General features: G+C 47.9%; 3 protein-coding genes across 8 annotated transcripts in view; 1 reads left to right on the top strand and 2 right to left on the bottom strand.

The window, feature by feature from the left end:
- The first annotated feature begins 47 nt into the window (after positions 1 to 47).
- On the top strand, positions 48 to 3,610 carry IFT20 (intraflagellar transport 20). Of its 2 annotated transcripts, none has more exons than XM_051809971.1 (4): positions 48 to 278; positions 498 to 583; positions 1,118 to 1,221; positions 3,509 to 3,610. In XM_051809971.1, exons 1-4 carry the CDS (start codon positions 152 to 154, stop codon positions 3,567 to 3,569), a joined length of 378 nt encoding a protein of 125 aa, XP_051665931.1. In that variant the 5' UTR covers positions 48 to 151; the 3' UTR covers positions 3,570 to 3,610. The 2 variants fall into 2 exon arrangements, with proteins under 2 accessions (XP_051665931.1, XP_051665930.1); XM_051809970.1 differs by lacking the exon at positions 3,509 to 3,610 and adding an exon at positions 1,759 to 2,189.
- Positions 2,919 to 6,194, bottom strand: TMEM97 (transmembrane protein 97). Its single transcript, XM_051809968.1, has 3 exons — positions 6,028 to 6,194; positions 4,444 to 4,588; positions 2,919 to 3,877 (listed from the first exon to the last, which is right to left on the bottom strand). Exons 1-3 carry the CDS (start codon positions 6,145 to 6,147, stop codon positions 3,627 to 3,629), a joined length of 516 nt encoding a protein of 171 aa, XP_051665928.1. The 5' UTR covers positions 6,148 to 6,194; the 3' UTR covers positions 2,919 to 3,626.
- Positions 6,195 to 7,126: 932 nt separating this feature from the next.
- NLK (nemo like kinase) overlaps positions 7,127 to 20,335 on the bottom strand; it is a 38,910-nt gene continuing 25,701 nt past the window's right edge. For 4 of the 5 annotated variants that reach the window (XM_051809225.1, XM_051809224.1, XM_051809229.1 and 1 more), the window contains exons 5-12: positions 17,216 to 17,322; positions 16,402 to 16,519; positions 15,342 to 15,528; positions 14,268 to 14,369; positions 11,258 to 11,344; positions 9,979 to 10,177; positions 9,266 to 9,359; positions 7,127 to 8,847 (exon numbers count right to left, since the gene is read on the bottom strand). In XM_051809225.1, the coding sequence (XP_051665185.1) occupies positions 8,793 to 8,847; positions 9,266 to 9,359; positions 9,979 to 10,177; positions 11,258 to 11,344; positions 14,268 to 14,369; positions 15,342 to 15,528; positions 16,402 to 16,519; positions 17,216 to 17,322 (949 nt within the window). In that variant the 3' untranslated portion in view covers positions 7,127 to 8,792. Of the gene's footprint in view, positions 8,848 to 9,265; positions 9,360 to 9,978; positions 10,178 to 11,257; positions 11,345 to 14,267; positions 14,370 to 15,341; positions 15,552 to 16,401; positions 16,520 to 17,215; positions 17,323 to 20,335 lie in introns of all 5 variants that reach the window. The other variant, XM_051809227.1, reaches the window with a different exon arrangement.

Raw genomic sequence — 20,335 nt, 5'->3', positions numbered from 1 at the left:
GGCGGGCCCCGCGCGGCGGAGGCGGGGCCGGGCCGGGGTTTGGAGGGTCTGCCCTGAGGAGCGTCCCGGGCCGCTCGGAGGGGCCGGAGGGGTTGTGAGGACCGTCCTGGGCCGCGCCCGGCGGTGCGGGGGCTCGGCCCGCTCGGCCCCGATGGCGCAGGCGGCGCTGGGCTCGGCGGGGCTGCACTTCGACGAGCTGAACAAGCTGCGGGTGCTGGAGCCCGAGGTGGCGGCGCAGACGGCGCAGCTCCGCGAGGAGTGTCGGGCCTTCGTGGACAGTGAGTCCCGCACGGCCCACGGGCCGCCCCCGGGCACTCCAGGGCTTCCCTCTTCTCCTGCCCCTTTTATCTGACTCCGAGGAAAATCTTAAAACGTGGCTGTTTACAGTAAACTCTATAAACATAAAGCTGCTTCTAAAAGCTATACCACGAAGCAGGAGCGTTGCTCCTCTTTAGGGCTGTTCTGGGTATCACTTGCCAATCTCTTCTTCTTTGCAGAAACAGCAGAATTCCAGAAAATAGTGGGCAGCTTGATTGAGCTCGTTGACCAACTGGCCAAAGCTGCAGAAAGTGAGAAGATGAAGGTACTGTGCAGTCAGTTCCTGGGTTCTCGTGTGCTCTGCCTTGTGTAAAAAACCAGCTCTGTCCCTCCCTCCCTTTACAGCAGAAGCAATGTTTCCCTGTCAGCGTCCTGCTGGCATTCCCGTGGGACTAACTGGGCCTTTTTAGTTGACATTAATGTCTAGAAGCCTGTGACATTGTCACATTACTCCTGCATGTCACAGCTCTTCCTGCTTGTCAATATTTCTGCACTTAAACAGAACCTGTATGTTTAAATCGCTCCTTTTACTGGTAGAACTTAGTCCTCAAGAGGCAAGAGAAGCCTCTGGTAGCCAGAGCTTGTCTGGACCAGTGCCCACTCTGTGTGTCCAGAGGAGTCAGGGACTTTGTTCCCTGTGTCTGAGGGAGGCCCCAAAGGCCTCACCCGCCCAGGATCACAGTGTCACCCTCCCTTATTGCTGGCACGGCTGAAACACCTCAGAATCAACCTGCTGGGAGGGAAAGGGGCTAAAAAAATTAACAAAACCCCCTCAGCACATCCCACCCTCTCCTGCCAGGCCATCGGGGCACGGAACCTGCTGAAGTCGATCGCAAAGCAGAGAGAGGCTCAGGAGCAGCAGCTCCAGGCTTTGATAGCTGAGAAGAAGATGCAGCTGGAAAGGTGAGGTTTGTGCTCAGCACTGTGGGGAGCTGTGCAGGCTGGGAGGGCTCAGGGCTGACCCAGGGCTGACCCCCGTGGGACCCTCAGTTGGTTCAGACAGTCCCACCTGCAGCGAAGGTGTGTCCTGCCCAGAGCACGCCTGGAAATGTGCCACAGGCCTGGACTCACCTTCAGCCCTGCAGTGAGCCAAAGCAGGTTCCTCCCTGAGGCCTTGGGGGCTGACCAAAGGGAGGCAGCACGAGGTGGGCAGTGCAGAACCCAGCACATCTGTAACAGCCTTGTCTGGCTGCTAAAGGGCCTTGAGAGCTGCACAGTGTGACAGTGCAGCTGCTGCTTCCAGTGACAGATCACACAGGTAGCCCAGCTGCCCTCCCACAGCCTGGGGGGCTGCACTGACCCCCCTCCCACAGCCTGGGGGGCTGCACTGACCCCCCTCCCACAGCCTGGGGGGCTGCACTGACCCCCCTCCCACAGCCTGGGGGGCTGCACTGACCCCCCTCCCACAGCTGGGGGCCTTTGACCATTTTTCTCTTGCAGGTACCGGATCGAGTACGAGACTCTTTGCAAAATCGAAGCGGACCAGAATGAATTCATTGACCAGTTCATTTTCCAGAAATAGAGGATTTTAAGATAAAAACCAGCTCACTTGGAAACTTGACCATTCCAGAATCTTGAGAATTTCAGAAATATGCAATTTCCACTGTGCAGGAGTGCAGATGGTTTGTGCAATGGAGGGGCTTTACCTTGGTGTGAATGTCCCAGCCGTGGCAATAAGGAGGGCTGACAGCTCACAGCTGCACACACTGCTCTGGCCTTTGATTTTATACCAGTTTTGTACAGTCAGTAGTTCTAATTCAAATTACAGCTGAATTAATGCTACTGGTGCTCTGTTGTGTCTCTTTTTGAACTTCACAGCTCTTTCAAAGAAATTGGGAAATAAATTATTGTTCTCAGACTTTCTGGCTGTACCAGAAGTAGTTGCTCCTGCTCTGTTACTTTTCAGCTTAAAGGTTTACAACTCCCTGGGCACTCTCAGTGGTTTTCCACTTTCTTTGTGTCTGTAAAGACACCACACACAAGCAGCAGTAACTTGGATCTACGTTGCCCACATTACTCTCTATAGAATTAGAAAAAACCTACAGAAATTTATGATTGCCAGAATACATCAATTACAGACACACAAAAAACCAGAAACTACGTGAGAATTAAGAACTTTGAAATGTTCCTGAGGAATGTCCATTCAGGAATGTCATGAGAGCTGAATCCTTTCATGGGCATTATTAGGATGGAAACCATTCCAAGTGTCAGTGACACCAGGAGTACATAACTATAAACTACAAACACAAATGTGAACTCAAGCCTCCTGCTGAAGTGCAAACAGATGTGTTTTGTGTCTGTCTTTAGGGAACCCAGTATGGAAATGTGGCTTGTTCCAAAGCCTGGGGAAGGCTTACCTTTTACAGAGTGAAGTCCTGAAATACAAGGGCAGCACCTGAGCAGCTTCACAGGGCCCTGTCACCTCTCACCAGGCTCCAAGTGTTCTTGCAGATCAATGGAAAACCTAAAAAACCCCCAACCACCCCAGAATTTCTATCAGTTGTTGTATTTTATGCATAGATTTACTCTGTGAATTCTCTACCATCTCATGGTCACTGTAAATTCCTCTCAGCCTTTCCATGAAGAAGATTAAATGCAGATTATTGCAGGTAGTTATTTATTTCCATACTATAAATGATTTCAGGGAAGTGAGAAATTTGCAATTCCTTGTTTACAATTCCTGAAGTACTTCAAAATCCTCTAGGCAATATTCCTCATTTTCAAAGGTAACTTTAAGTATCATAAATCCAGAGTTTGGCACATTTACCACTGATCAGACATTAATTAATCAAAATGAAGCAAAGCAAAGGCAGGGAAATTTCAAAGGAAGGGGTGAGGAAGTTAAGAATCAGGATATGATTGGAAACGTTTCAGAAGCACAGCTTTGCAAATCTGGGTGTAATCACTTGGGGAGTCTGCAGAATATGCTGTTGGAAGACAGATTTCCTACTTAAGTGGTTTCCAAACAGTCATCTTGGAAAAAGGGAACTTGGAAGAACAATACCAGCTGCAGTGTGAGTGTGTGCCCTCACAGTTACACATCAAGGGTTACATGTCCATTTTCCTGCTGGAGAGGCCCCGCACAGACCCGACCCCAGAGGCCCCGGGGGTTGCTGGCCCAGCCTCTGGCAGAGCTGTTTGTGGTGGAAGCAGAGCTGTGCACTCAAACGAATTCCATTTTCCCTTGCAGTGCCCTGGCAGGAGCTGTTGCAGCCAACACAAGAGGGATTTTGTCCCAGAGGACTCCGTGAGCACAGGGTTGGAACCAAATCCAGGACAGGAGTGGTGGGTACGACTTCCAGAGGGGGCTACTTCCTTTTTCTCTTCTCCACGTGTTTGTAGTGGGGGTTGCAGAGCATGGTGAACAGGATCAGGAGGGGGATCAGCAGGTAGGGCAGGTATATGGAGAGCAGAACGAGGCGCTCACGCAGCGTCTGAGGGCCCACGTGCTCGGACTTGGAGAAGTCGTGGAACAGGATATGGGCCAGGATGGCAAACAGAGTGGTGGCTACGTGGGTGGAGTAGATAATGGCAGGAGTCCTGATCCATCTGCAACCACCTGCACAGAAACAGAAAGGAAAATGTATTGAAGTATTTTTGAAACAAGCAGAATTCCGAGGCTTTTAACTTAACAGAACATTGACTGCTGCCTCTCTGCCAGGGTCAGCCATCAGTCAGACTGAATAGGTAGCACAAAAAAACCTAAGTACTAGTAGAACCCAGAAATTTCTCTCCCTTGATGGAAATTCAGAACAAAGGGGTGATCCTGAAAATTTTAAAGTAACAAAATGAGTACACAGGCTTGACCCAGACCTTTATCTACCCTGGAAGTGTGCCAGATGTCAAATACTGATTACACAAATGGCTGCACCTGACAAGGGCCTGTAGTCACAAAGTTTTGTGTCTAACAGACTTTATTCTGTGCTGCTTTCCCAGGTAAAATCCGCCATGAGAGCAGCCCAGTGCTCGTGGCACACTCGTTAAGGGCTGTGACAGCCCAGCCCTGCACAGGGTATGTCCCTCAAACTGCTCAAGACTGATGCAGAAACCTTCTCTGCTGTTCCAAAAGCAGGAGTGGTGCAGAAGAGCTCCCAGGACGTGCCCCTGCTCTGGTTTCATACCCACCCTTCAGGAAGGCGTAGGCGGCGACGGGGAAGAACGGCAGCTGGAGAAAGGCTTCACAGTAGATGAAGGCCTTGAACCACTCCGGGGGCTGCAGCATCATGGGGTCCCTGAAGGAAGTTGCATACTGCTGCAACAGGTCTGTCAGCTTAGGGAAACCAAACCAACACATTCTGTCACTGAACAGCAACCTCAGCACGGCAAAGATGTGATTCTCAACTGAATGAAGCCACCAGTGCAATGGGAAAACAGAGTGATCCAACCTTGGCACTTGAGGATTTGTACTGCAGTTTAAACAGGGACTATGTTTATAGTAATGAACCCTTTGCATTAACTCTGTATTAAATTTGCACTACAGGCAATTTTAGGATTACTTCTGCACTAAGTACAGTTTCCAAAAACTACTCCTGAAATACGATTTCCTATCAGAAAAAACCCAAACCACAAAAATCTGCCCCTTGACACTCATAGCTATGATTTTCCTCTCTCTGCAGAGCTCTGCTGGTGCCAGCCCAGGGGGGCTCTCTGAGTGAGGGGTGAGCCTCCAGCCTCCCTCAGGTCCTGCCCAGCCCAGTGGGTTCTGGGGGCTCCTCCTCCAGGGCTGGAGCCTGGCTGCTGCCGTGGAACAGCTCCATCCAAGGATTTGGCTCAGGGAGTTGCAACGAGTTTCCACGACAGAAATGTAAACTCCATCATGGCTCTACACTGGACTTTGAACAGGGGGATATGCATTGGGATCTGCTGGTTAACTATTAATTAAAAGTGGTGCCTCTACACTGGAGTAATTCTCCAGCAATTCTGATGGCAAAAACCACGTCAACCAATTGTGAGGCTCAAACAGCAGGTGACAGCCGACTGCACCCTGACGATGAGGGCTGAGCTAATTATCAGCCATCCAGCTGTGGTTTGAATTAACTTCATGATGCTTATTGTCTTTTACGATTTTGCTCAAAATCCAGCAAACCAGAGATTTTAACTAATAAATTCGGTCGCTGGGATACCCGCTGCTGCAGCGGCAACAACTCCCTGGTAGGTTTTTGGCAGGAATTGGAGGAAAGCTGAGGATCAGAGAGCGCCGGCACCAGCCCCGCCCGGGGCACGTGGCAGCAGCGCCGGGGCCGGGGGGCACTGCGGGGCCAGGACGGGGTGCTGGCAGCTGTGAGACACCCACCGCCCGCCCGGGGACAGGGACGGGCCCAGCGCCGGTTCCCGGGGAGATCAGTGAGCCCCGGGCACTGCGGGCACGTCCCGGGCCCAGCTCCGGCAGCGGCCCCGCTCGCAGCGCCCCAGGCGCCGATGGAGCGCCCCGTCCCCGTCCCCGCTCCCGTTCCCGTTCCCGTTCCCGTTCCCGCCCGTGCTCCCGCTCCCGCTCCTCCCCGATGGATGACCCGGCTGTGATTCATCCCGTGGGCAGCAGCCCCGCCGTGTTCCAGCCGCTCCCTCGCGCACATTCCCTGCAGTTCCTCTCCCCCCTCGCGTCTCCACAGCCCCGGTTCGCCAAAAGCCGCCCCCGGCCCCACCAAACCCGCGGATGCTCCGCGCGCGATCGCGGAACGAGCCCCGGCGCGGCCCCCCGGCCCCACTCACGGCCCGCGGGGGGATCCCGGCGGGCAGCAGCGGCTGGAGGTCGATCAGGGCCGTGATCGGGATGTGCGAGAGGAAGTAAAGGGCGAAGAGCCGCTCCCGCCACCGCGGAGCCGCCGCCATCGCCGGGACACGCCCACGGACACGCCCCCTGGAGACAGGGGCACGCCCACGGCTGGGGACACGCCCCTTGATGCAGAGACACGCCCATCTTTACCGGGCCACGCCCCCGCCCCGGCTCCCCCTCCCCGTTTCCCCGTTTCCCCCGGCTGGAAGGAATGGCTGGCTGGAAGCAGCTCTCGGGATGCCTCCCATTGCCATCGTGTTGCCCTGTGTGCTCACTGGCAGTGGGACTGTGTCCATCCAGGGGCTCAGGGGAGCACTCCCTCCATGTCACTGACTCACAGCAAACACAGCAAACGCAGGTCAGGCTACAGAAAACACTCCCAGCATTGTGGTTTCCATATATTTGTACATACAGTTGAAGTTACACCTTGTGCCAGTGTTATTACACATCCTGCCCAGACACCTTGCAAGGTAAAGGTCCCCAAGACCTTTTATTTTTATGTTTATGGGCAAGATTCACCCAGAGACCTCAAGCAATTGGCTCCAAAAAATCCCCTCTGCCCAAAGTGTCTGTGCCACGTGTGGCAGGTGCTCACACCCTGCCAGCCCCAGCCTGGCCCCTGCCCTGACACACCACGGCCAGGGACTGCAGCTGTGTTCTGCAGCTCCACTGCCCTGCACCCTTGGCATCAGGACTGCAGAGAACAGGGAAAGGGGGTTGTGCTCAAAAAGTGACTGGTGCTTTGCAAATTAAACAAACCCAGAGCTGCCTGGAGGTCTGACCCCCTCCCAGGACCGTTCAAGTCAATCACTAATTTGATTTATCAGCGAGTTCAGCCCTTACCCAGGATCAGGCTGAGAGAGCAGGTGAGTATTGTGTCTAGTAAGTCATATATGTGTGCATGTGGGTGTAAAAGTCAGCACCATGCCCAAACCATGATGTTACAAAGTCTTTTGACTCGTATTGTTAATCAGGATTGTAACAATCTACTCTCAAATGCAGGGGGGGACCAGGCAGAAATAACAACACCACCGCTGCGGTTTCAAATGTCACATTTAATGTTTTCACCACTGTACTCCAAATCTACATTTTACAAAGTGACCAGCAAGTGTGCCACATTAACTGACCAACCTCTGAGATTTTACCTTTCATACCAGTGTCTTCTGGGGCTCGTTAATTAAACACGTTTCTCATTCAAGTGAATTGAAATGCTTCTGTTGGTTTTATTCTCAGGAGCCTCATAAAAAACAAAGATATTGCACCATCTTTGTTCAGTTATTCAATGTTTGTCTCTTTCACAGCAAATAATTACTTCATTGAAGTTAAAACTTCCAAACATAACTTACTAATAGTCTCCAATTCCAGCTCAGATCACTCTTGTTGAAAATACTCTGCTAAATACAGATAACTTACAATAACTTTAACAGTTAATTGTCCATAACAAACACCACGGTTTCTCTCCAGACCAAGGCTCAAATTTTAAGACCACCCTTTAGTATTCCTTTGTACAGGTGAAAAACAGTCTTCAATTTTCTAGTCTTGTTTTAAATACAAAAGTTGGAAGGGACATTCAAGTTTCAAGTCTCCACACTGAACTTAAAAAAAAAAAAATCATGTGGAGGTAAACAAACCAAGTTGTATACTCCAGGAGGTAGAGGCCTTCAATTTGTGTTCATATATACATATGCACAGAATTCAGTGTTCCAACAGAAAAAGAATTAGCCAAAAAGTAATAAAAGTTATTTACTACTGTGACATTTCAAGACTTCCACAGCTTTGCCTAAAGACACAAACACAATTAACAGAATTCCCTATGTGCTTTTTTTTGTCCTTTTCTTTTTTTTTTTCTCTCAACTGTCCAGTGCAGGAAAAAGTTCTCACAAAATTTCACAGACCTAAAATGTGCAAGCTAGTTTCTCTCTATACAGCAATGATGTCAGGGATCTCTGAAATTAGCTCATAAATGGAATTATTTACACACATAGAAGATGCATGCTGGGGGGTTTTATGTAAGAAAGAGCAGAAAAACTTCTAATAAAAATAGATTAAATATATATATATATTTATACTGGGTAAGGAAACAGAAGTTTCATCTCTCCTAGTCACAAACTCATTCTCTCTACTCACAACATTTGATTTTAGAACAGCACACATCACCATCACAGCTCTAGTGAGAAGCTATTTATAGGGTTTGGGCATCAGGGGACGTGGCCACTTCCCGTGGTCACAGCCCCCCAGAGGGACTTCATGATTGGTCGCAGTCAAGTTTTCTGTATTCCTTAGTTTTAGAAAACCCAAAATCTCCAGGAATGGCTCAATATCAAAATGTATGTCTATCTGTTTGTACAATCTCACTTCAATTAAAAAAAAAAAAAAAGAAAAAGGAAAAAGAAAAAAAGAAAAAAACCTCCCCGAATTTGGTTCAATTCTGTTTGTTCTGAGCTGAGCCATCACAGCTGCACTAGAATTCATAAAACACGTGCAACTCTGGGTAAAATATTTTCTTCTAAAAGCACAACCACTTTACAAGATTAAAAGTCTAGTACATTTCTAAATATTATTCATATTGTACAAGTAGTGGTTGTTATTTTAAAACTTCATTAGTAAAATTACAGTACAAGCATGATTAACCTCCAGAATTGCAAATCCCAGGCTCCAGTGGAAAGCTACATTACATCTTCAGTAGTACGTGAGCCCCACGTCACTCCCACACCAGCGGAGACGGCGGCATCTCGGAGGGCTGGGCGACCGTGGAGCTGCAGGGCAGGACACACAGAGCTCGTTTGCAGGAGCACACAGCCAGAACCTCAGGGCTGGGCTGGAGGGCAACCAGGAGAACAGAACCCCCCAGAGAACAGTGACCCCCACAGCAAACCCTGCCCCACCTTCTATCTGCCTGTTTGCATTCCTTCTAATGCTAATTCTGCAATCAGACCCAACTTGCTGACCTTCCTATTCTCATTTTCAGTCTGACTTCTTTTACACAAGAGTATTTGAAACTTTTGCACATTTTATTTAAATTCTAGAAGAGTTCATATAAATAGTTTACCAGGGTTTTATCTACAGGTCTTTCCTACTCTCAGGGAAAACTGAAAATGTAAAACATTCTCAATGTGCAAATTCTGTACTACTAATAAATGGGAATTAATATCAGATGTGATTACATACAGTTACCTAATAAAGCTCTTAAAAGCAGCAGACTGAGGGTTGATGCAGAGAGGCACTCTGTTTCCTTTCTGCTGTTCCAAAATGAACTGATGAATTATTTCTGTACACAGGAGAAAAACACAAAACACCACAGCATTAACATTTCTGGCTTCAGTAAAATGCAATGAAGATGGGGGGAATAAAGGTTTCCTTACTGAGAGTGCATTTTAGTGAGGATAAAAGAGCTCCAGCTTCCCTAAATCTCAGCTTCAGCTCCTGGAAGCTGCTGCCTCTTTCTGCAGCACAGCTGTGGAGGTCACAGCTCGTACCCCAAAAAGGCCACACCACTGATTTCCCCTTTCCCCAGTGCCACCACTCAGTAAAAGGATGAGGAACAGGGCACTGGGGACAGTGCTGGTAAGGTCTGAAACCCACAGACCTCTGCATGTCAGCCTGTGCTTGTGCCACTGTTATGTCAGAACACTGACAATTCTGTTCTTTTAGTGAAAAGAAATTGTTTCCAGTGTCTACTATGGAAAAATACTTGAAAGAAACCAGCCCTGGGGTTAGTGCACACTGGGGTGAGTTGTGGGAGGGGGGCTTGGACTCGGAAATTGGATTTCTGGGGCTCTCAAACCACCACACAGATCCAGAGCACACATCCCAGCTACATCCCAGCTCCACCCTGCTGAGGGGGGAGCAGCAGGACAACTGCACATCCAACCTCAACCCCTACTCACCTTTAACCTGCCGAACAGAACTGAGGTTCTTTTCAAAAGTGTCATCAAATTTGGGATTAGTGATGGGTTCAAAATCACTCGTATAAACTCTTCCAGTGGATGTGGAAAAACAACATTTACACATACAGGTGTGGTACCGCAACCGCCCCTCGTCGAGATAGGGGTGAGCTAAGGCATCCTTAGCAGATATCCTTTTGGACTGCAGAGAAACACAGGACAGAAGAGGGAAAGGAACAGTGAGGAGACTCCAGGGGTATTGAAACTACTCATCGATTAACTGCCAGTGGTTCCTTAACCCCCAGTCCTGTGAAGGACCCAGTTCATGTCCTGCTGTCTGGGAGCTGCAGGAGCTGCCACTAGAGGGGAGCTGTGGCTCAGGAACCAGCCCGGCTGGGATGGCACCGACCCTCCCGTGCCACAGCCACCGTGGAACGGCTGCTAATGGCAGGGCTGGAAACACCTTTTCCAATAGTTACTTTTGCCAGATAACCTCACGATTATGACCCCTACAATAAATCAAAACAAGCCGGGAATAACAGCATTCTAAGTGCTGAGGGAGTTAGAAAGGAAAACTTTAAGGTTTTTTATACGGAAGTTATAATTTAACATTTCCATGGTTCTGTTCAGCAAAGCAATCTTAAGGTTTAAAAAAAATAAACCCCAAAGCCAGTGCCTTCTGAGTGCTTCATCAGCCCCTGGCCTCCTCCTTTGCACTGCAGTCACTGCCTGGTTTTTATTTGCAATACTGGGGGGAGGTCTGTGAGAATGAAATAATTAAAATTATCAATTCTGGTATCAGATTTTCTAATGACAGTTCTCTGTAGTGTCCCTAGAGATGAAATCCAAAATTCACAGAACCACATTTTTATTATAAAAACCGTGGAAAAATGATCCTGTTCTGTGACTGGGGATGCAGGAGGAATTTTCTGTGTGTTGCAAGACCGGGAACACCCCCGTGTCCCTAATTAGAACTGCATCAAAGTAGCTGATGTTCTGCTACCTACACCCAGCTCGGAAAAGAGCATGAGTCACACACCCCCTCCCCCGTCAGCAGCTTCCTTCACAAGACCACTCAGCTTTAAATGTGGAACCCCCATTCCAGGGGAAATTCATTGGCCCATTATGACATTTTTACGTCTTTTACAGACCAAAAGTACTGCAATGCCACGTAGAAGGAAACCAGCTAAAGCAGTCCTTGACTCAAGACACTCATTTAGGTACCAGACAACAAAAACTGTTCAAACCAAAAGTACTTGAGATAATTTTCAGTCATACTTACTGGATCAAAGACCAACATCCTGCAAAGGAGATGAACTGCTTCATGTGTAGCTTGACTGGAGAGTGTATATAGGACAGGAAGGGATGGCTGTAGGGGGAATGGGAGGAAGAGAAGCACAGAGTGTCCTGTCAGATCCATCAGCAGGAAAACCCTGTTCCAGCACACGCTATTCCGTAGTCATCAAGGACAAACTCCTTGTTAAAGAGGACACACGGTACCCAACCCTTCCCAGCCTGACAATAACCACCATTACAGAACCCAGCAACTGCAATAAAGATCTAATGGATCATTTTTCCCCTTAGTTCAGATGTAATCCCTGGACAAACTTATATTTTATTTATTTTTCTACACAGACACCACTCATCACTCCCAGCTGTAGCTGCTCAGGGGTTTGATTAACCCTTCATTTCCAGTTCATTCCTCTGATCTCAATCACTCCCAAATTATAAATTACTTTGCTTTTCCTTGCCCAGGCAATCCACAGCTGACTGACAGTGACAGAAGGACTGTACTGGATGTCACAGTTGCTGTAAATTTCCCAGTATAAATAAGAATTACACCTCCACAGTGACATCAGCCCAAGTTAACCCTGAACTACCACATGCAGCCCTGAGCACTTCTCAGACTTGGTTTCTCAGGGTAGCCTATGGAATATGAAGCTGTAATATTCGGTAACTTCACCTGATTTTTCTAATTCCTAAGTACCATCTACACACAAAAGCACTGTGGGCCAAGCACTGTGATTACACAGGTTTCATCCATATGCCGGAGCAGAAAAACAGTATTACATTCCTTACTTATGGAAGCTGTTGCATCCAACAGAAATTAAGGACTCCCTTTTTTTTGGCTACATTTATGGCCCTTGAGAGCAGCTTGTCCTGCCATCTCAGAAGCACCTGGTTAGAGACAGTTCTTGGGGACAGCACTCCCTCAGCCAGAGCTGGGAGCAGTCCTGCGGGAGCACTGCCCGGGCATTGGGAACTGGGAAAATGGAACTGCACTGGGATTTGACTGCCATGGAATCAGTGGTCAGCCTGTCAGCAAGGAAGGAGCATCCTCCTCCTGGCTCTCCCACAGCAGAGGGCAGGAGCACAAAGAGGGGCAGAGATTCCAAAGGCTTTCCTTGGGAAGGGGGTGAGCGGAGCCGGTGGGGGCAGCCTGTCACCCCGGGGCTGCTGGGGCTGCTGCATCAGCTCACTGGAACTGAGCCTGAAGGGAAACTTCCAAACACCAGGTGACAAAGAGGCCTCTGGAGCATGGCAGTGCCCACTCTGCCAGCACACAGTGCTGGGGGGTTAATCAGAACCTTCCTGCATTAATCTATTTTTACACAGAGCAGCAAAATGCTTCACCCTCCCCTCCCACTGCACTCACCTACGGCGAGTAAAAATAGTTGGTGACAAAGTAATCGCCTGTATCTAACTTGGTTTCTCTCCCTATTAGTCCAATTAAGAAACTGGTAACTTTAACTGTTTATAACCACAGAAAGGTCCATTTCAGAATACGAAAAGCCAGGAATTTGCATTCCAACATGAAGTTTGCTTCAAGCTGAAACCAGAGAAATACCATTAATCACCTGGATGCTCTGTATCCCCTAGTTCCAAGTTGCAATGAGCACACCAGCTCCAGAGACTGCTCAGCTCCTGTGGCAATCCATGGAAAATGAACCTTGTTTTCCCCAACTGACACAGAACTAACTCTTAGAGTGCATTTCCTACAACTTCGTGCCTAAAGGACATTATGTCTGTACTGGAAGCTTTTTATACCATTTCACCTCACTTGCTTTTTAGTATTCCCATCATTCTGTGGGTCATGAGACACTGGGTTTCAGAGGTACAACTCTTCTAGCACATGGTAGCAGAAAAACATACTTGATTTGTTTTAAAACTGGTAGAGAAAGTCTGTAGGAAATCCTCCTATTATTAATGCTCAAAGAAAAAAATCCTGTCATGAAATGGAATAGAGACAACTTGATGTAATGAATGCAAACTGCCAAGGAGGCAGAACTCCCACATGTCAATAATAAGGGAGAATATACATGCAATGCTCATTTCTATGGTAACTACTATTGTGGTGAACAGACATGTGAGAAATTACTTCAACATGTAGAAAATAAAGATGCAAACTTAACTACTGGAAAGATCTGATGTACAGGTCAATGATTTTGTAATTTTTACTAACAATCATAAAAATGACCATATTGGATGGCCACACAGCTCTATTCCTGCACCAGGGATGCCTGCACAAGCATTTCTTTGTTATAGTGACAGCATTTGCACTTTTTATTGCCCAGTCAGAACAATGACACCGTCCTACCTTTTTTTTCCCTTGTTTGCTTATTGTCTTTTTTTAAATTAACTTTTACTTCAGTTGTGCTGTATGCTCTATCTCAGCTTTCAGTCTCTTGTTGACCCTTCCTGAGCAGCTCAGGTCAGCACACAGGTGTGCAGGGACCCTCTGGGGTTGGGGTTCTGCCCTCAGCTCTGGGACACGGACAAGTTCCAGCTCTAACACTCCTGATCCTGGCAGTGCAGGACCCCTCAGGGCTTTCTGGTTATACTGTCAATTTTCATTTATTTTCATTTACACCTCTTGACAATACTATCACTTAAATTTAACATCTTCATTCAAAATAGTTATCAAAACACTGTCACTTCAGAAAGGGAGACTTTCACCTGTGTCATCGAGTCAAACAATACACTGAAGGCAGAACCCAGAAATGCACTTCACTAGTGAAAACTCACCCTGTCTTCACAGCAGTTGGACTAATTACACCACTAACCCCCGTCACTGCAGCACCACAACCACTGCTGGCAGTTTAACCTGGTTAACAGGCAGAGACAGCTCTGGGACTGAATGTCCAAACGAAGCATTTACAACAAACGGGCCCTGAGAATTTAACCAAGCTGTGAAACGCTGTGATGCTGCAGCAGGAGCCCTGCCCACAGGGAATGTGACTCGTGGGGCTAATGAAGGGTCCCCTGGCCCAGTGCCCAGCCCCTCCAGGTACCTGTTTATGAGGACCCCTGAGTATGTGTGCCTTGGCGCCTTCGCACGCCGTCCTCATGGCCTCCAGCGACGGCGTGCCCAGCAGGTCTGTGATCAGGTCCAGCTGCAGGGCAGAGCACATGGGTGTCAGTGCATGGCCCTGCCACTGCACACTGCTCAGGTAACACAGGACACATGTCAGTGCATGGCCCTGCCACTGCACACTGCTCAGGTAACACAGAACACATGTCAGTGCATGGTCCTGCCATGGCACACTGCTCAGGTAACACAGGACACATGGGTGTCAGTGCATGGCCCTGCCATGGCACACTGCTCAGGTAACACAGAACACACATGTCAGTGCATGGCCCTGCCACTGCACACTGCTCAGGTAACACAGGACACACATGTCAGTGCATGGTCCTGCCACTGCACACTGCTCAGGTAACACAGGACACACATGTCAGTGCATGGTCCTGCCACTGCACACTGCTCAGGTAACACAGGACACATGTCAGTGCATGGCCCTGCCATGGCACACTGCTCAGGTAACACAGGACACACATGTCAGTGCATGGCCCTGCCATGGCACAATGCTCAGGTAACACAGGACACACGGGTGTCAGTGCATGGTCCTGCCATGGCACACTGCTCAGGTAACACAGGACACACATGTCAGTGCATGGCCCTGCCATGGCACAATGCTCAGGTAACACAGGACACACATGTCAGTGCATGGCCCTGCCATGGCACAATGCTCAGGTAACACAGGACACACATGTCAGTGCATGGCCCTGCCATGGCACAGCTTGAGGTAGTTCCCTCTCCTCCTGTCCCTTGTTCCCTGGGAGCAGAGCCCGACCCCCCCCTCCTGTCAGGGAGTTGCAGAGCCAGAAGGTTCCCCCTGAGCCTCCTTTTCTCCAGGCTGAGCCCCCCCAGTTCCCTCTCACCAGACTTGTGCTCCAGCCCCTTCCCCAGCTCCACTGCCCTTCTCTGCACTCGCTCCAGCCCCTCAGTGCCTTCCTTGAAGCGCATCAGCCCCGCTGACTCCAGGAAATGACAGTGGAAAAACGCTGAAAGGGGAGCACAAGGATACCTGCTGGATGGGACTCTGTGCCTGGAACAATATCCTTCGGCCAAGCAACTCTGCAAAGATGCAGCCAACAGACCAGATGTCGATGGCATTGCTGTAGTGGCGGCTGCCCATCAGGATCTCCGGAGCGCGGTAATACTGAGTGACAACTTCCTGAGTCATGTGCCGGGATTCGTCTAATTCTTCCACCCTGGCCAATCCAAAATCACAAATCTAAATTGAGAAGGTAAATAAAAAAATTAAAATAACCAAAACACTTTCTGCAGTTCAAATAGGCAACCTTCTGGGGACGAGGCAGGGAATCCCAAACAGCACTCAAACCCAGCAGATAACCTGCTGCCACTGCATGGGGAAAGGGGGGCAGCAGGAAATGATCTCACTTTATTCCACAGCCATTTAACCTGCCTACAATTTCATGTGAAATCACAGTTCATTTTAGGTTGGCACACAGTATTTATAAATACTATTTATAATAGTGTTTTTGCACTACAAAAAACCAACCTCTGGGTACAGAGCATTTCAACCCAAACAAACTTCATTTGCTCATGATATGCCTCTAAATGTTAAAGATTCAGCCTTCTACTCACTCTGGCTTGGAGAATTGTTAAAAAATTCCTTGAACCAGAGTGGTTAAGAAAAGAGACCACAATTACCCAATTAGAATGCTGAGCAAATCCCTGTAAACAACACTGAATTTTTACGTTTGGCACAGCTGTACAACACACCTGAGTCCTCCAAAATTCCTTATGCCTGAGAAGTTAATGGAAGTGTCTCGGGCTTTCAGTGTCATCTTCCTCTGAGGAGAACACGGACACAAACCCCCCCAGAGCCCCTGCCCCTCCCAGCCACCAGCACAGGAGGTCCCACACAAGCCAAACACAGGGATTGTGCCTCTCCTGCTTTCAGAGATTTACGGAGAAAGGCAGAAAGGAAGATGTTTGTTTATAATTTTTAAAGAATCTGTGGGATTTTTTCCTTTTAAATTGACTTTCAGGGTAAGTGTTCACACTGAATGTTTTTTATTTAAAAAATTAACAACTGCTCCATAACAACCAGCACATACACAGGGACATCTTCAATAAACGTAAGTAGCACCTTAAGGACACAGTTGCTGTTCACAAGTAGGTTCCCTGGTTTAATGTCTCGATGTAAAATGCCAGCAGAATGTAGATATTTCAGACCTGAAATATTAAAGCAAATTAACATAAATAATTATTTTCCTTTTAAAAGAAGTTTAAGGCTGCCAACAGTTTCCTGGCAACTCCTCATCAGCAAAGACTTTGCCTGAGGCTCAGTTTTTATATGACTCTAACTTCTAGTCTCTAGTGCACACTCAGTCACTCAATGAGAGGGTAAAATTTTGGAGTATATAAACTAGATAGAGCAAGGAATTTATGTATCCTTTTCTTAAAAAAAAAACCTCAAACCCAAACCACCTCCTCCCCCCCCAAAAAAAACCAACAAAAGCCAAATCAAAAGCAAAACATCATCTCCCTGGTGGTGGCATGAATACTCTGCTAATCCTCACACTGGAATTTTGGCACACACCTCTTACTGCTCTGGTTTTCGGAAACAATTTTGACCTTGGGTGGGTACAGTCACACATATTTACTGACTTGGCTCAGTCCAGGTGTCCTTTCTGTGCCTTGATTCTAAAAGCCTTGATTCTTTCCCCCTGACTATGCTGGAAAGCAGCAGGGCTGCCATGCTCTTGTAGCTACAGTGATGCATGCTTGCTATTTATTCAAATATGAAATTAAAAGAAGTTTCCACGGGAAACTCATTCAAGACGAGGATGCCTTGAGAATAAACATTAAGAAACAGAAAAAATACTACTACTACGGAATTTTCTTTACATTTACAAGAAGAAAAGTTACCTCTTAAAATCTGGTAAAGAAAAACTTTGACATGATCCGAGCTGAGTGGCTGAGGAGAGACGATAATCTTATGGAGGTCGCTCTGCATCAACTCAGTGACAACATATCTTCAGTCATTGGTCAAGGAAAAGCAGAACATCCGGCACAGAAGCTCCTGAAACATTTACTAACTCCTACTTATTTGAGCTCTTACAGGTCAGAACTATTGAGTTAAAGAGAATAAAAGCTGCTTCAGAGGTCAAGCCTCCAAACTCTTACAAGAACGAAAATAAAAAAGGAGTTGTGGAAGAAAACAGGTTAGTCAGTCACAGTGTTTGCATTAAGGTGGTTGTACAAAGTTATTCCAAAGCCAAACTACAGCTCAGAAAACAGAACAAAAGAAGTTTATATAATTAATGGCATCTGGAAACCTTTAAATTTTTCCTTAAGGTTGGTAAGCCACAAATTCCACACAACTGCAGGACCATCCTCACAGTGGACACAGTTCCAGCAGCCCAAGGAGCAGGTGCCAGTCCTCATCCCAAGCACCTTCAGGAGGGTCCCAGGCGGGAATGTGGAGTTTTGAAAATCCACCCCCTTCCCTACATGTACCCAGTGCCCACCCTGTCACTGCCCAAGCATTGTACACACCTGCCCACAAATCCCAACCAGAACTGCTTGGAGTTGTAACAGAAATCATCACAATAAATACTGGGGCACTACATGCATTAAATAACTCCTGCTTTAAAAGCTTAGTTCAGCAGTCATATTTCAAACAAGAGTCTCTGATATTATTACATTTGTGGCTGAAGGAGGTAAAGTGTTAAACTCTACAGCAAGGTATCAAATTTTCTTTCATTTCTACCTAGTCAATGTTCCACTTCCATCTGTTGCTCTGCCAACCCTCTCCAGCCAAATCCCCATTGGCCAAACAGTTCAGCTGCCATCAGCACGCCACACAAAAATTCATTTTATAAATTAAATATTGCCAACTTTTTGAGGGAGAAAAAATTAAAATTGCATTCATAAAGAATTCATAAAGAAAAAAACCATCCCTGCAGCACCATAATTTGTAATCCTCTAATTTTTCTTTTCCTGTAGCAAAGACCCTCTTAAATATTTATACCAGGCTTTTAAAATTCGGGGTTTACCTTACAGCTGCAACAAATCCTTACATTCAATTTAACGCACAATATTTTAAAAAACCCAAAAGCATTACTCTGCACTTTATGACGATAAGATTTTTGTTTTGCCACGCCACAAATCCTCCTAAATCTCAATCCCGAGCATAATGTCTCCCAGATGTCTCAACTAGTTGCCATGCCAACTAAAGCAGCTTAAATTAAATGAGGGCCTGAAACGGCACCTGCACCACTCCAGGTCTGGGGCGCATTAAATAAAGCCCTTGACAGGGCTCCGAGGTGCCATTAACCCAGAGCAGCGACCTGATTATTGTCTGGGGATAATTCCATGAGGGCTCTGAGGAGCCGCCGGAGCAGCGCCCGGGATGTTCTGCTGTGACAGACGGGCCGGGGCTTCACCCAGGGCCTGCTCCAGCACAAACCACCAACCCTGGGGGGCTTCACCCAGCCCCTGCTGCAGCACAGACCACCAACCCCGGGGGGCTTCACCCAGCCCCTGCTGCAGCACAAACCACCAACCCCGGGGGGCTTCACCCAGCCCCTGCTGCAGCACAGACCACCAACCCCGGGGGGCTTCACCCAGGGCCTGCTGCAGCACAGACCACCAACCCTGGGGGGCTTCACCCAGGGCCTGCTGCAGCACAAACCACCAACCCCGGGGGGCTTCACCCAGGGCCTGCTGCAGCACAAACCACCAACCCCGGGGGGCTCCAGCCCCTGCTGCAGCACAAACCACCAGCCCCGGGGGGCTCCAGCCCCTGCTCCCACAGGTACCTGTGCTCAGCCCACCCAACAGCAGCGCTGGGGTGGCCCCTGGAGCTGGGACACACGGGTGTCACTGCCAGGGAAAGATTGCTCCTGACAGCAGTAATTAGTTAAGTGGCTGCATAAAATTAGAACTACAAATGTACCGGTTTGCTTCAGAGGGATTATCAGAGCAAATGCGCGGCACAAAAGGACTTCACCTGCTCTGCTGGCCGGGACCTGCTGAGTTGGTAAATGTTATAAAGCCACAGAACCACTCTGGAAAGGGATGAAGTGCCCTCGGTGATGGGATGCTCTCTGCATGGCTTGGACCCTTCTTTGTTCCACCTCTGCACACCTCAGAACTCAATTCTCCAGCCTCACAAACTAACCCTGCTCAGCTGGTCTGTGCTGGAGCAGGGGACCCTCCCCAGGCTGAGCAGTGCTGGCCCTGTCCCTGTCCCTGTCCCTGTCACTGCCTGGAGGAACCAAACCCTCCCTGTTCCTCTCTGCCCTCCTCCACCCTACAAATATGAGGGATTTACTCCCTAATCCATCAGAAAATAGTTCTTTCACCTCTTCACGAGATCAATGGGTAGGAATTGCTGCACATCTTTGCTTTTACTGGTATTAAAATCTTTCTCAGTCAAACAGACTGATAAAAGGGGTGTCTTTTCAGCTGCTTCTGATACTCACTTTATTGGGAAAAGTTTTCCAAAAGTTACTATAGAAATTTTGAATAACACCCATGGATCTGCAGTTGCTAAACTCAGTATTACAATCTGTGGAAGACTTTGTAATTGGAAAAAAGAGCTATAAATCACAGAATCATTTAGGGTGGGAAAGACCTTTAAGATCAGAGTCCAACCATAAACCTACTGCTGCTAAGCCAGATCAGTCAAGAACTAACAGTTATGTTCAGTGTAATGAAAGAATTTTAGATGCTCAAGAAAAATCCAACAGTCACTATTCACCTTTATACCTGATGTGTTTAAAGCTGGGTGAGCCCACCTGGGAAACAGGTGGATGACAGAACCAAAATACTGGCCAGGCTTGGATACCAGGGATTGCACTCCTGCTCCACCAAGGCAAACTGATGATTGCAGGGACAAGCCCTGAACTTCAGCTTAATGACAAACTTAAAAATGAACATGAAAAACCCTAAAATTCACTAACAATCATTTTTTCATGTATTTTCTCAAGACAGACACACAGAATAATATAAGGTCCCTTATGTATTCATTTTTGCCCTAGG

This window comes from Manacus candei, unplaced genomic scaffold (assembly GCF_025592945.1).
Source record: "Manacus candei isolate 608988 ecotype Guabito, Panama unplaced genomic scaffold, ASM2559294v1 h1tg000076l, whole genome shotgun sequence".
Classification (NCBI taxonomy): domain Eukaryota; kingdom Metazoa; phylum Chordata; class Aves; order Passeriformes; family Pipridae; genus Manacus; species Manacus candei.
The sequence above is the reverse complement of the archived record's forward strand: the minus strand, read 5'-3'. Positions and strand labels throughout refer to the sequence as shown.